Here is a 13,659-nt window from a genome sequence, read left to right on the forward strand (position 1 = left end):
CAACAAGGGGCACCAGCTCTCATTTCTCGTTCCTGTGGCTCCTTACCCCTCCTCCACTGGTGGGGAAATGCCCTGGGGCCTTGCATGTGACCAGTTCCCATTGGGGGCCCTGCCTCCTCGCTGCTGGGGGCCTCTGTGCTGAGAGGGGCCTTTCCCAGTGGGGCCTGTGAACTAAAGGAGGGATGAAGCAAGGGCAGCTTGAGGAGCTCCCCTGCAGGAATACAAGAGAGTGGAGGCCAGCCGGCTGCCTGGTGTCCATCTGGGAAGAGATAGAGTTGGTGTCCTCTGAGTAGGACATGCCCGGGCTTGCGCCTCTGAGAAGCCTCTCCAGCCGCACTAACAGCCCCCCAGCCCGAGAGCCCTGTTCGTGCCCCTGTACGGAGGTTTCACCGTGAGTATGCAAGATAGTGCTGCGCTTGCTCCTTGACAGATCTGGGTTCTAGCCACTGTGAACTTGGCCTCAGTCCACTGCAGGCCTTCTTTCATAGGCCTTCCAGAAAGGCTTGAGGAAGGAGGTGACACTGGGATTTTTTAGTCCTGACTTCTTCATGTTTCTATTTCCTCACTCCCTTAAAATGCAATGGACTGATGTTGCTGTTTTAGGGACAGTGACGAAGGAGACTGGTGGGAGGGCGTAGAATGTGCCCAACCTGGGCACCTTGGCAGGAGGCATCCTGACAGCTGCACTGGGCAGGTTTCAATCCTGGGCTTTAAGGCCCCAGATGGGGAACATGTCCCTTGGGAGCTGTCTCACCATGAGAAAGAACCTGAGTGCCAACCAGCCAGAGTCCTAACACCGTCTCCCAGGCAGGGGCAGGGAGGGGATGAGGAGAAGCCAGGCCAGCCAGTGTGGTCGGGCAGCCAGACTGAGCCTAGAGGGCTGGGTTTGCAGCCTGCCGGCTCCATCGGCCGCCCTCCCCGCCTGCCCTGCGCACACAGCCACCCCTATGGTGGTGGGGGCGGGGGGACCACATCACTTATCCATACCCTGCTCTCTGGGTGCCCCTTGGCTTCTCCAAAGACACGCCCATTCCCCAATACCCAAATCACCCTGAGAGCCAAAACTGCTGCTCGTTGCTCCTTCTGGGGCTGCCTACCCCACACCCTTGCCAGTCACAACTCCAGAGAGTAGCTTTTCTCCACCCTGTGTAAAGCTCTGTGTGATTAAAGTAATTCCCACTAAAGCAATTCATTCTTTTCTCAATGACCCAGAGGCTTAATCTTCCCAGGGCACATTTGCATTCAAGTAGAGAACTTGTACAAACAGAATTCACCATTAATTGGGGGGATCAAGGGACACTTCTTTGGGGGAGGGGTGAACTTTCTCAGGCCCTTGCCTGTCTGTTCTCTGGCCCCTCCCTGGCCTAAAACGCAGTGAGGGAAACTTCCTTCGTGGGCAGCAGGTTGAAGAAGAAAGATGGTTCCCAGATGTTTTGATTTCCTTTATTAATTGACACCTTCTAATGGTGGCACCTGGAGTTGTCAACTTTTAATTTTTCTGAAGTTTGTGTCATTGTTGATTTCCTAACACCATGGCTTCATAGCACCAAAAGATAAAGAAGGGAGTCTTTGTAGTCTTCCCTATGGAAGAAATTTAACTTTATAAAAACCATGTTGTTCTTAGTTTTTTCATTTTGCCACAGATTGGTGAAAACCTCACTGGGGGCTGGCATTTGAGAACCATGAACTGGATGGCTCTTAGGGCCCTGCCCGACTCTAAAACACTGCAGCTTGCAAATACCACGGTCACACTGCATTAAAGATGCGTTTTCAAATGTTAATAATTAATGGCAATGTTAATTTATCATAGCTTCACATAACATTCTATAATGGAAATGGCCCCAGGGGGGAGGATGGTAGAAGGAGATGGAGATGGAGGAGCAGAGAATAAAGGAAGTTGGAGCAAATGACGGGGCAGGTAGGGAAGAGAAACTGCCCCTCAAAGGTGTATCCGTCTTCCCAGGATGCTCAGTTACATTCTTGGGCTGCAGGAGGTGGTTCTATAGTCCCGTCCCGGCCACACGCGTGAGTGTACATGTGACAGTGGAGTGTGCGGGGGCAGCACCTGACCCTGAGAGAAGCTCCCACCCACAAAGCCTTGCCCCTCAAAATGCTCCACTGTGGCCCAACCTCACAAGCAGGTGCCCATCTGCTGGTGTCACCCTTGAAGATGTCACTGCGCCCGATCCCTAGGCAGAAGACACAAAGCGAGAATGGCAATTGTCTTGGGATGGGGGGTAGGGAGCAGTGGGAGACGCCGGCCCCGGGGCAGGACAGGGACCCAGCCCTTTGAGGGAAGGACACGTTCCAGCCTGGCTTGTTTCCTCCCACACTGCGCTGGCCCTGGCCCTGGTTCCCGGGTCTCCTCAGCCCGACCACAGGCTTTGCTCACAGGTTTTTCTTGTTCCTGCTGCAGGTGTGTGTGGCTGCTGTGGGGCCCTACGCCCCAGGTACAAAAGGCTGGTGGACAACATCTTCCCTGAGGATCCTGAGGTGGGTCACATCTCCAGCAGGCACCATGACTTGCACCGTCCAGGCAGGGCCTCTAAAGGCTGCTGCGTGGGGACAGCAGATTCTCAGAGCCCCTGGCCACTAGGCCTTCCCAGACAAGCTGAACCCTTGGCCGCAGCCTCGGGCAGTGGTGAGTGGCTGCTGTCCCCACACAGCAGGATGAGGACCTTTCGGTCTCTGTGAAGTCAGGATCTGTAGAAGGGAGTTGGAAGTTGGTATTGGCATGCTCTTGGCCATTGCCGTAGAGCTGAGACATCTTTCTCGCTAAGGCCCCTACGGGTGATAGTTCCTTGAGCTGCTGACCCTCTTGATGGTCACATTTGCCGGCTCTTCAGTGTGAGCATTCCCCTGTCCTGGGTTTTGGCCCTGGAGCCCGCATCTCTCTCCTGTCCCTCTGGTATCTGCCAGGTGTCTGGGTGTGCACGCAGAGGTGGCCTAGCTTCTTGGCTTCCAGGCCACCGCTCTACTGCTCCACATGTCAGGCTGCTTTACGGGTTGTGGTCTGAGAAATGTCGGGATATGATGTACTCAACTTGCTCTCTGGGAATCGATGGCCTCTTCTTGATGGGCAGTGGAGGATCACATTTCCAGCGTCCTCTGGAGAATTCACTAAGAGCTGCACAGCTGCCTTCTTCCTGTTCATATCTTGGTGTAGGATATTAAAAGTTGAGTCATTTTTAATGAAGCCTTGTCATTCGCTCATACATGCACACATGTATGCATGTGTACACTAACCCATACATCCAGGTACACATCCATGTATATATACACATACAACACATGTACACATATGAGAGATCTTCAAAAACCTCATGGAAAGGTTCATATCATCTTTCAATTCTATTTTTCCACAAACTTTTTGAAGTCCCCTCTTACATTTTATATCACTTACTATTCTTATTTATAGGTAGCACACTTTGGGCTGGATGTGAGTCCCTGGAGGGCAGGAACTATGTTTTAATCATCTGTGTGTCCTTGGGTCCTGCACATTGCCCAGCACATGCATAATAGGCCCTCTGTAAATGCAAATTAAATTGACCTACTGTTCAGCTCTGGGCTTGAACTCGGCTGGCCGTGGTATGAGCATGGCGAGCATGAACTGTCGTCTTTTGCAGGATGGCTTGGTGAAGACAAACATGGAGAAGCTGACCTTCTACGCCCTCTCAGCTCCAGAAAAGCTGGATCGGATTGGTGCCTACCTCTCTGAAAGGCTCATCCGTGATGTGGGTCGTCATCGATATGGGTAAGTAGAATGGGAAGGAGAGAGAGAGATTTCTAGAAACTATACTGTATTGTTAGGGCAAAACATAGGGTCCATTTAAGAAAATGACAGTAGACTGGATTGTCGAACAGACTGAGAAATGGGGACTGGGATTGAGGGGTGGGTTCCACGTGATCCTCAAAGGCAGAGTAAAATTTGATGCTACTGTGAAGATTTGGGAAGAGGGGATGTTGGCTTCCTACGAGCACCCCTTTTAGCATCTGTGTACCCCTCATGTCTCTGTCAGAAGCCCTCCCACACAGAGTCTGAGGCCTTGAAAAATTAACCTACCCCAGAATGTGTTATTCTCATCAAACCTATTCTGTTCCATTCATCTTACTGTCTTGCAAAGTAAGGAGGAGCCATCTACATTCTAGTGAGAAGGCAAGGTTGGGGCAACTTGTCCACTAAAAACACACTTGAGTGAAACATTTGTCAATCTGAGAGGGAAGGACTTTATATGTTTAGAAGAGAGAAGAAATCTTTAAAAAAATCACCTATCAATACATTAACTGTTTAAAATTTAAATATTTTGATGTCAAAAACCAATCAAAATTTATTTATTTATTTATTCTTTTGTCCTTTTTTGAGACCGGCCTCACCGTGCTCAGCCAGTGAGCGTACCGGCCATCCCTATATAGGATCCGAACCCGCGGCAGGAGCGCCGCTGCACTCCCAGCACCGCACTCTCCCGAGTGCACCACGGGCTCAGCCCAGAAACCAATCAAAATTTAAAAGGCAGACAACAAAAAGAAGTATTTAAAAAAAATAAGACAAAGGATTCAATAGCTCATATATTAGTAGCTAATAACACATGGTGGGTGTGGATTGGGGAAATTGGGACCCTAAAAGATTTGAGGCAATTTACAGGAAGAGATAAAACTTGTAACAAACATGGGATAATATTCAACAAACTTGTAATCAAAGGTGTGGATTGAAATACTACAATACCATCTTATCACATTAACACAAAAGTAAATATAATTTCCGGTATTAATCAAGAGATGGTAAAATGGGAGAAATTTTCACTCTAGGAGTGCAAATTGAAACTTCGTAGAAGGTAATTTTGAAATATGTGTCAAGAGCTTCAAAAACACCTGCGCCCCTTGACCTATTCATTCCATTTCCATTTGTCTATCCCAAGGAATTAATCTTAAATACAATCTACCTTTACACACAGAGATGTTCATTGTGGTATTTTTTACAATACTGAAAAAGTGGAAATAACTTGAATGTGTAGTAAGAGAATAATAGTTCTGTAAATTATGATGTACAAAGGTGCTTCAAAAAGTTCATGGAAAGATTCATATTACCTTTGAATTCTATTTTTATGTGAACTTTTTGAAGTACCTTTGTATACCACTTGATGAAATGATATCTAGTCAATAAAAGTAATGTTTATAAAGATGCTTTCCATATAGTATGGAAAATGCCTAAAGTAAATGAAAGACAGAATGCATAATGATGTATTCAGTATTTACAGTCAACTTAAAAGATAAACAACAGTAAAAAATCTCAATGGCTAGAAAATATAGTAAAGACAAATATACAGTTTAAGAGTATTCATTTTGTGAGCAGTGTGATTTTTTTTTTTTTCATTTCGTTTTGTTTTGACATTTATTCACCTTCTCTGTGTGTTTCTTACATATTCTCTGTTGAATATGTTACTTCCACAGTGGATAGAACCGGGCACACTGTGTTTGCTATGCTGCCATCACGCCACAATTCAGAGAGGCTCAGGGTTGAGAGGACTCTAAGACATCCCTGGTGGCATTGCTAATGGCGCTGACGGTTGGGGAGCTTTAGGGCAGCTGTTCCTGAGTCCTCTTGGTTCCATTTTCCACAGTCTTTTATATCCGTCTCCTTATTTCCTCTGCTCCTACTTTTCACCTGGTTCAGACTCCTATTCTCTTTTAGTTCAGATCATGGAGGTAACCTTGAGAATTGTCTCCCTGCTTCCCATCTTTCCTGTTCTAGTCCTTCCAGGTTAATACTGCTGGATATGACCTTCAGCATATAGACCTGAAGCTATAATTGCCTGGTTCCTTTAGAATAAAGCCCATGCTCCTTAGCTTGACTGCTGGGATCTTCCACAACTTGTCCCTACTCCAGCCAAGGCCATCGCAGCCTCCATGCCTACTGCGGACCCACTCCAGATGGACTGGCTGATGATCCCCCTGGCTCTCTGGGCCTTTGTGGTGCCCTCTCACCTTGACCCCCCATGAGCTTGCCCCCCACTGGCCATCAGCCCCCTACCCTCTAAGGTTCCTTCTTCCTGGTGGGGAAGATGGAGCAGGCCTTGAACTAGAGCAAGAAGATTTGTATGGCGCTGGCAGGGTGCAGAGGTCCAGAAAGCCCAGGACCCACCAGCAAATCTTCGGTCAAGTTACTGCTGGTGTAAAAGCAGGACCCAAACCAATACGTTTTTATGACAATAAAATTAGGTTCATGCTCAGTAAAAAGGGCATGAATATGCTGTGCATGCTGATTATATAAAGGGCCTTGACATATTGTGAAGTACACACAAACAAGTAAAAGTGACTTTATGCTAGGCCGAACCTAAAACTAATATGCTAGCTATAACATTAAGCATTTTATACTAATTTTGCCTGCCCTCTCTGCAGTAATGGTTCTCTCAATAAATATGTCTTGTAGCCAGCAGAGCCACTTAGAGTCATTCCGCTGCCCTTAGTACTGCAATTCAAAATTGGTATCATTCTGTTAAAAATAGCCATTGCAGCATCTAAACATTTAAAGCCTGAAGGCCTCACTGAGGGCTTACATCATAAACATTTGGGGAGGAGCAGTCTATTAGATCTGACCTCTCATTCTCTCTCCTCACCCTCCCTGTCTTTCCTTACCCAAAGCCACCTGCATCATCAGTCTTCCTCATCACTGATGGCAGCGTTGGAAGAGCAAAGTATTCACATGCAGACAGTGTGCAGGGCTGTGCTCCCTGCCATGGTGCAGGTGTCTGTGTCTATGGTGTGACCATAGGGACAGGAACCCTGGCTGTTAGGCCCAGTGATTCAACCACCCTCTTTCTGCCCCTCTGCCTCCCTGCATGGTCACCCAGTCCAGTTGTGTGTGGACTCTGGGTCACAGGCATTTACCATGGGGGAGGGGTGGCCAAATGTGGGCAGAGAGAGGATAAGATGTGGATCTCAAGGTATCGCTCCTTGGCATGGAATATGACCTGGCAGTGAATATGCAGGGCAGCAAAAAGTGAGCATCCCTCATGATCTCCTCCTTCCTCTTTGTGTGTTTCCTCTCCAGTTCTGCACAACTGCTAGGACACCCTTAGAAATGGGAGAGCAGGGGAGGTAAGGGGGCGCTGGCTGAGATGGGCTCAGCCGACAATGCCCACTGAACGTTAACAGCGTGCAGAATGCCATGATAGACACTGTCAGCATCCCCAGTGCTGGATCTCCTACCCAGCCCAGGACGGAGCCCTGGAGGATGGAGACGCCCATGCCAAAGACGGTAGAGGACACTGGCCCCGGAGCTGCCTCAGGGGGGCCCCTAAGAGATACACATCCCCCAGAAGGACCCTGAACCTGGTTGGAGGATGGGCTGACCCTTCAGAGAGAGATATTACAAACTCCTCGGATGAGGAGGTCCTCCTTAGCCGAGGTCAACCTGCTTCTGGGCTTCTAAAACCCAGAAGGTTCTTTCCAGGAATGGGCTGACCAAATATATTCAAACTGCCCAGAATAAGAGGTTCTTTGTCAAGGCCACTGCTCTTTAAGTGATTCTTGGGCAATGACTGGCCCTACTAGTATGCCCCCCTCTTCCTGCCTGCTGATTTTAACCCCTGATCCTGGATCTGCCTTTCCTCTCCAACTGTCTGATCCCAGACTGTGCATCCTGCTCCTCCTTTCCTGGAGGCTCAGCACCTCTGCTGGTTCCTAGGGGCACTTCTGACTGAGCATGAGATGTTCAAGCAGAAGCAGCCTCCTATCCTGGGACTCAATACAGGCACCAAGCCCTCTGTGTATTTTGCTCAGCTGTTACACCTCACCTCTGTCTTGGTTGCTGACCTTCATTCAGTTCCTCTTGTTATGATCTGCCAGGTGTCCTCTCCTGGCCTCCGTTGCTGCCCGTGAGCCCCAGTCCATCTCGGATCCCCTGGGTCTGCCCTCCTCATCTGCTGGGAAGCCCTTGGAGTGCATCTGGGACCCTTGGTTGTCAGCTGCTGCTGGGTCTGTCATTTGCTCTTGCCTTCACCTGTGGGCCAGCTCCTTCCTCCCCCATCCTGCTCCAAGTACCCAAGTTAGGCCAGGTCAGATTCCCAGACCTGTTACTACTTTGGAGCCCTTCCAGGAGACCAACCCCAGATCAGATCTCTGATGATAGTAACCTTCTGACCTGAACCCTGTCGAGTGGACATCACCCTGAGAATCCCATGCTCTATTCCTTTCGAGAGTATAGGCCTAAAAAGACGTACTTGGGGAGGTTATGATAAAACAGGACAAACATGAAGAGCTTTGGACTAGGGGCTTTCAAGGACCCATTGACTTCTAATTTTCTAGGATACTTTGGAAAGTCACGGTTCATGATTACAATCATTCCATCCTTAGTATTGGGATCAGATGGGGAACAAAGGATGGGGCCTTATACTTTTTCTACTTCTCAACTTTTCAGTTTTACTTCTACTATAATTTTCACTTTCCACCAACATTTCTACTCCTGGTCAGTAGCTTTTTTTTGTTTGTTTTTTTGTTTTTTTCCCTAGCAAAAGATGGTTTTTCCTTATCAGGATTTTCTGGAATTTTTTGCAGGAAGAGGAATAAACAGTATAGTTTCTTCTCTTGCCTAACCCCACCCCACCCCTTCCTTTACCTCATTTTAATTGTAAAATGATGGGGAAATGCCAGCTGATCCCTTCATACAGTAGCATGATTCCTAAGAAAATTCCACTCTGCCTACCCTCATGTCCTATCCGCCATGGGTGGCTGCCTGAATGTGTCCAGGTTTCTCTTCAGGGAAAGCCTGTCCACTTCTCCAACCCTGCAGGATTCAGCCTGCTTCACTAGCCTGTAAAGTAGACATGAAACATGCTGGTTTATGCAAGGCATGGATGTTTCCTGGACTGTGGTTGTGACAGCCTCCAAGTGGTAGGGCTGTAGAGAGCCGGGAGTAGCTGGGAGGAAGGGAGCCCGGGGCTCCCATTCACCAAAGAAGCTCAAGACCCAGTGCTGCTTTCATACCTAAAAGATACTGTAGAGAATAGCATGGCATGATCCATTTATGAATGCACCTGGAGATGACTATTTAATAATATTTAATATTATTTTTATTTTATTTAATACTATTAAATAATTAATAATTAACTTGGCTCATGTAGATAAAAGAAATAAACATTTATTAAAAGGAAAATTTCAGAATATACAAGCTGTTCTTTTTTTGCTATTTTTTTATGGTTGCTTACCATAGATGTTACCTCAAGGGTACCTAAAAAAGGGTATTCGATGTCTTAAAAAAAATTTGGAAGACATCATGACTGCTGTTACTTTATATGTTTGGATTTGCAAAGCTGGCTCATGTCTGAGGTAGTTGGACCGTACAATATCTGAAATTGGGCAGTTGCCCCAAGAAGTATTATGGAGCCTGTGTTGTGGCCTTGGGATAGCTCCAAAAATTGTCATTTAGTCATGCTTCTTGTGCTTTCTTTTTATTTACCCAAACTTTGTTTAAAAAAAAAAAAGATGAAGACTAATCAAGAATTTTTTTTATATCTGTCTAACATTCAAAGATAGATATAATTTGAATCAAGACATAAAGAACAAATCTTTTTGTGAACCTGACTTTAGGGATTCAGGCAACTTTAATATTTTAAAAGCCCATGGTGACAGCTTTCCTGCAATCTTGTAAGAGAGGCTTTTTGCTATGTGCTTTTGACTTAACATTAACCTGATTCCTTGGCCACCCCAGGTAAGTTTTGGAGTTCTCTGCTTACTTTACCTCCCATGTATTTTCTTTGTCTCAGGGAGTACTTTTTTGTTCCCCATAGTATGACTTGACAACAAAAGGATCACCACCCTATGATGGATACATAGGCCCAAACGCTGAGTCTGTGAAGTCTTGCAATGATCTCACCTCTAGCAGAACACAAAACATTTCCAATCTTACTTCTCTTTCCTATGAGGTCAGTCACTTGACTTGCTTGGGATCACTCAGGATTCAGCTCTATTTGCACCATCAGGTTTCTAAAGCGCTCTTTAATTTGATTATTAGGTGCCCATGCTATTTAGGGTACAAAAAGATTCAAAAAGACGGTGGCTCTGGCAGTATAGAAGTGTTTTTTTCTCATGCCTGAAAACAGTCTTGAGTGGGCCAGTGGCTCTGCTCCATGAGGTCATTCAGGGATCTTCAGCTCATGCCTTTCATCTCTAGGTCTGCAATTGTTGCTGCTACTTCCCAGGGGCAGGAAGAAAAAAAGAGAGGACATGAGGGCAGTCCCGTCTCACAGGCAAGAGGTGCTGATGTTGTTCACATCACTTCCCCTTATTTTAATGGCAACATTTTAGTCATGTGGCCTCTCCTAGCAGCAAGAGAGACTGGGAAATGTCGTCCCTAGTGAGCAGCCACATGCACAGCTAAAAGTTCCAAATTACTAGGGAAAGGGGGACAGATTTTAGGGGAGACACCTGGAATTCTGCCCTAGAAACCTAAGTCCTTAAAGAAAATTGCAAAGATTTTAACCGAAATAATTTCTGACAGATTTACAGCAGCTTATTCATTACAAGTTTTTTTAAAAAACATTTTTTCTAGGAATGGCTACCCTGTTTTCTTTAGAATGCAAATGCTTTGGAAGTGGGGGATGTATCTTTCATGTTGTATACCTTAGCCAAACAGACGTGAGTTATGTCACTATCACGGAACAAATGTTGAGTTTGACTTAGAGATGCATGTCTACTTCTCAGTAGGAATTTGATTCTTGGTATTTTTCTTGGGATTTAAGAGAAGCATCAAGGAAGACAACAACTGGGATAATTTGCGGTTGTCCTGTGAAGGCTGGTTTGGGAGGGATTGGACATAGCACAGAGAAGAAAAGAGCAGGAATAATGAAAGAGATTGTCATTTTTAAGTGGTTGAAGGGCCGGCAGGCAGGAGGAGGTGTGGTTTTCTTTTTTGCTGCTCCTGAGAGTAGAATTGCGAATACAGGATAGAAGTTATTAGGGCTTAGCTTGAAAAATAATGAAGTTTTTATTTACTTGTCAAAAAGCAAACAGAGGCTGACTTAACTAGTAAGCTATTCACCATTGGATGTTGTATATCCCTAGTTTCTGAAGGTGTTCATTCAGATTTTAGACTTGAGAGGAATTGTTTAAATAGTTTAGGGATCTAGAGTTCACATGGAGCACATTCTTCATAAGGAGAAAAAAAATTTATTAGGCTTCTGTCCTGTCCATCTTGTTCCCTAGGTGGGTTATATGTCTCGCAAACGTAGTAATTCTGTCAATCGTATTGTTTGCACAGTACTTCATCGTAGAACTTCTGAGGTTTTCAAATACAAAACTTGCAAATTTTACATTCCTTAATTCTTGCAGTTAGCTGGTCCTCAGGTCCATCTCAGATTCTTCATAAACTTCTGGACTTCCTCCCCACTAGAACCATCTTTCCCCTTCTTTGGAAACCTCATGGGACATCATGCATGATGTCTTTATAGGGTTTTTTCCCCTTTAGAGGAGATACGTGTGTATTTCTCTCATCCACCAGCCTCTTGGCTTCTATGTTGAAGGACTGCCCTCTCGGTGCTGACACCCCCCACACTAACTAGGACAGAGCCTTTCTTTCTTCAGGGTGTGCCTCTTGACTTGGATCAAGTAATTCTCCTGTCTCAAAGGGTTTTGGTTCAGAATTTGCTCTTCCGGCAGTCAATCCTCTCTGTATTTACTCATGAAATGGTATCTCTTCTGTCCTCCTGTTCAGTGAAATGAGGGCTGGAGAAGGCCCCCTTCCAGTGGTAATTCATCCTGATTCTCAGGTTGGGGCTGGAGTGGGCACTTGTGGGAACTGCCACCCAGACAGTGGCAGTGTGTGGAGGAGTCATCACTCGGATGCTGCCTGGGGGGTCACCACGCTGACACCGTGCTTGCCCCAGCCAGGCAGTGGGGTGAGAGGGGCACAAGGTCTGTGACACAGGGTGCTGCTTTCCCCAGGTACGTGTGCATTGCCATGGAGGCCCTGGACCAGCTGCTCATGGCCTGCCACTGCCAGAGCATCAACCTCTTCGTGGAGAGCTTCCTCAAGATGGTGGCCAAGCTGCTGGAGTCGGAGAAGCCCAACCTACAGATCCTCGGCACCAACTCGGTAAGGAGCAGCCCAGGGGGCTCGGGGTCTCCCAGCCAGTATCTGGGGGGACTGGGAGTGGGGCACCTCTAGGTTTCTATGTGGTTTCTGACCCTGAGGACAACACACTGCTTGTCTTAGTGTCCCCCTTTGTGTGAACAAAGGGGTGTCTAGTTTTTTCATTAAAATAATAAACATGTCAATAAACATATAATTTGTATATTATAATTTCTATAAATATATAATAAAATGCTTTTTTAAAAATAAAATTCGTTATCCAATCATCTGTGGATGGACATTTAGTTGGTTCCATATCTTGGCTATTGTGAGTAGAGCTGCAGTGAACATGGGAGGGCAGGTGTCCCTTCGGCATGATGATTTCCATTCCTTTGGGTATATACCCTGCAGTGGGATTGCTGGATTGGGTGGTAGTTCTATGTGTAGTTGTTTGAGAAGCCTCTGTACTGTTTTCCATAATGCCTGTACTAATTTACAGTCCTAGCAACAGTGTAGAAGGGTTGGTTCTTTCTCTACATCCTCAGCAGCATTTGTTATTTTCTGTCTTTTTGATAATAGTCAATCTAACTGGGGAGAGATGATATCTTAATGTGATTTTGGTTTGCATTTCCCTGATGATTAGTGATGTTGAGCATTTTTACATGTACCTGTTGGCCATTTGTATGTCTTCATTTGAGAAATGTCTATTCAATTCCTTTGCCCATTTTTTGATTGGATTTTTTTGTTGTTGTTATTGAGTTGTTTGAGTTTCTTGTATTTTCTGGATATTAGTCCCTTGTCGGATGTATAGTTTACAAATATTTTCTCCCGTTCTGCAGATTGTCTCTTTGCTCTGTTGATTCCTTTGCTGTGCCGAAGCTTTTTAGTTTGATAAAATCTCATTCGTTTATTTTTGCTTTCGTTGCCTGTACTTTCAAGATCTTATTCATAAAATCTTTGCCTAGTCCTACCTCCTGGAGCATTTCCCCTGTGTTTTCTTCTAAAAGTCTTATAGTTTGTAAATATTATATATTAAGTATTATATAATTTACGTATTATAATTTAGATAAATATATAATAAAATCCTTTTTAAAAAATAAAATTCACCATTTTAAAACATACAATTCAGTGCTTTCAGTATATTCCCAAGGTTGTGCAACCATCAACACTATCTAATGTATTTATCTTCAGACTGATGATCTTCAAACCCTTTTTACTAATAGATTTTTCCCTTAATAATTTTAAGTGGGCCCTCAATAGATACAAGCATAGATTAAAACAGAGGCGTTCCTTTGAGGGAGAGGGTTCCTGGGGCTCTCACAACTCAGCACTCCTTGGGGCACACTTGGAAAGCTGGTCCAGGTTATGCCTCTTCCAAAGATAGAGTAAACTGATGTCCACAGGGCAGGATACCAGATCAGAGGAAAGACCATGGGAAGCAGGAAACAGGGCCGCAGGCTTAGTTCTGCCCTCTCCTAGCTGTGTACCCTCAGCAGGTTATCTGTTATGGACCTCAGTCTTTTCATTGATACCACAAGCAGGTTGAACTTGGTCCCTGTAAGTCCTCCAAGCTCTCTAATGCTGCTCTTAGTACG

The 13,659-nt window shown here is 45.6% G+C and overlaps 1 protein-coding gene across 1 annotated transcript; it reads left to right on the forward strand.

The window, feature by feature from the left end:
- Positions 1 to 1,866: 1,866 nt before the first annotated feature.
- Positions 1,867 to 12,088, forward strand: LOC103606398 (protein EFR3 homolog B-like; the record flags this gene model as incomplete). The annotated part of the gene is made up of 4 exons (XM_008590999.1): positions 1,867 to 1,918; positions 2,417 to 2,493; positions 3,627 to 3,754; positions 11,938 to 12,088. Coding segments are annotated over exons 1-4 (408 nt in total), but the record flags the coding sequence as incomplete, so codon positions are not given.
- Between the last annotated feature and the right edge of the window lie 1,571 nt (positions 12,089 to 13,659).

The sequence above is a fragment of the Galeopterus variegatus genome, unplaced genomic scaffold (assembly GCF_000696425.1).
Source record: "Galeopterus variegatus unplaced genomic scaffold, G_variegatus-3.0.2 Scaffold6549, whole genome shotgun sequence".
NCBI classification, from domain to species: domain Eukaryota; kingdom Metazoa; phylum Chordata; class Mammalia; order Dermoptera; family Cynocephalidae; genus Galeopterus; species Galeopterus variegatus.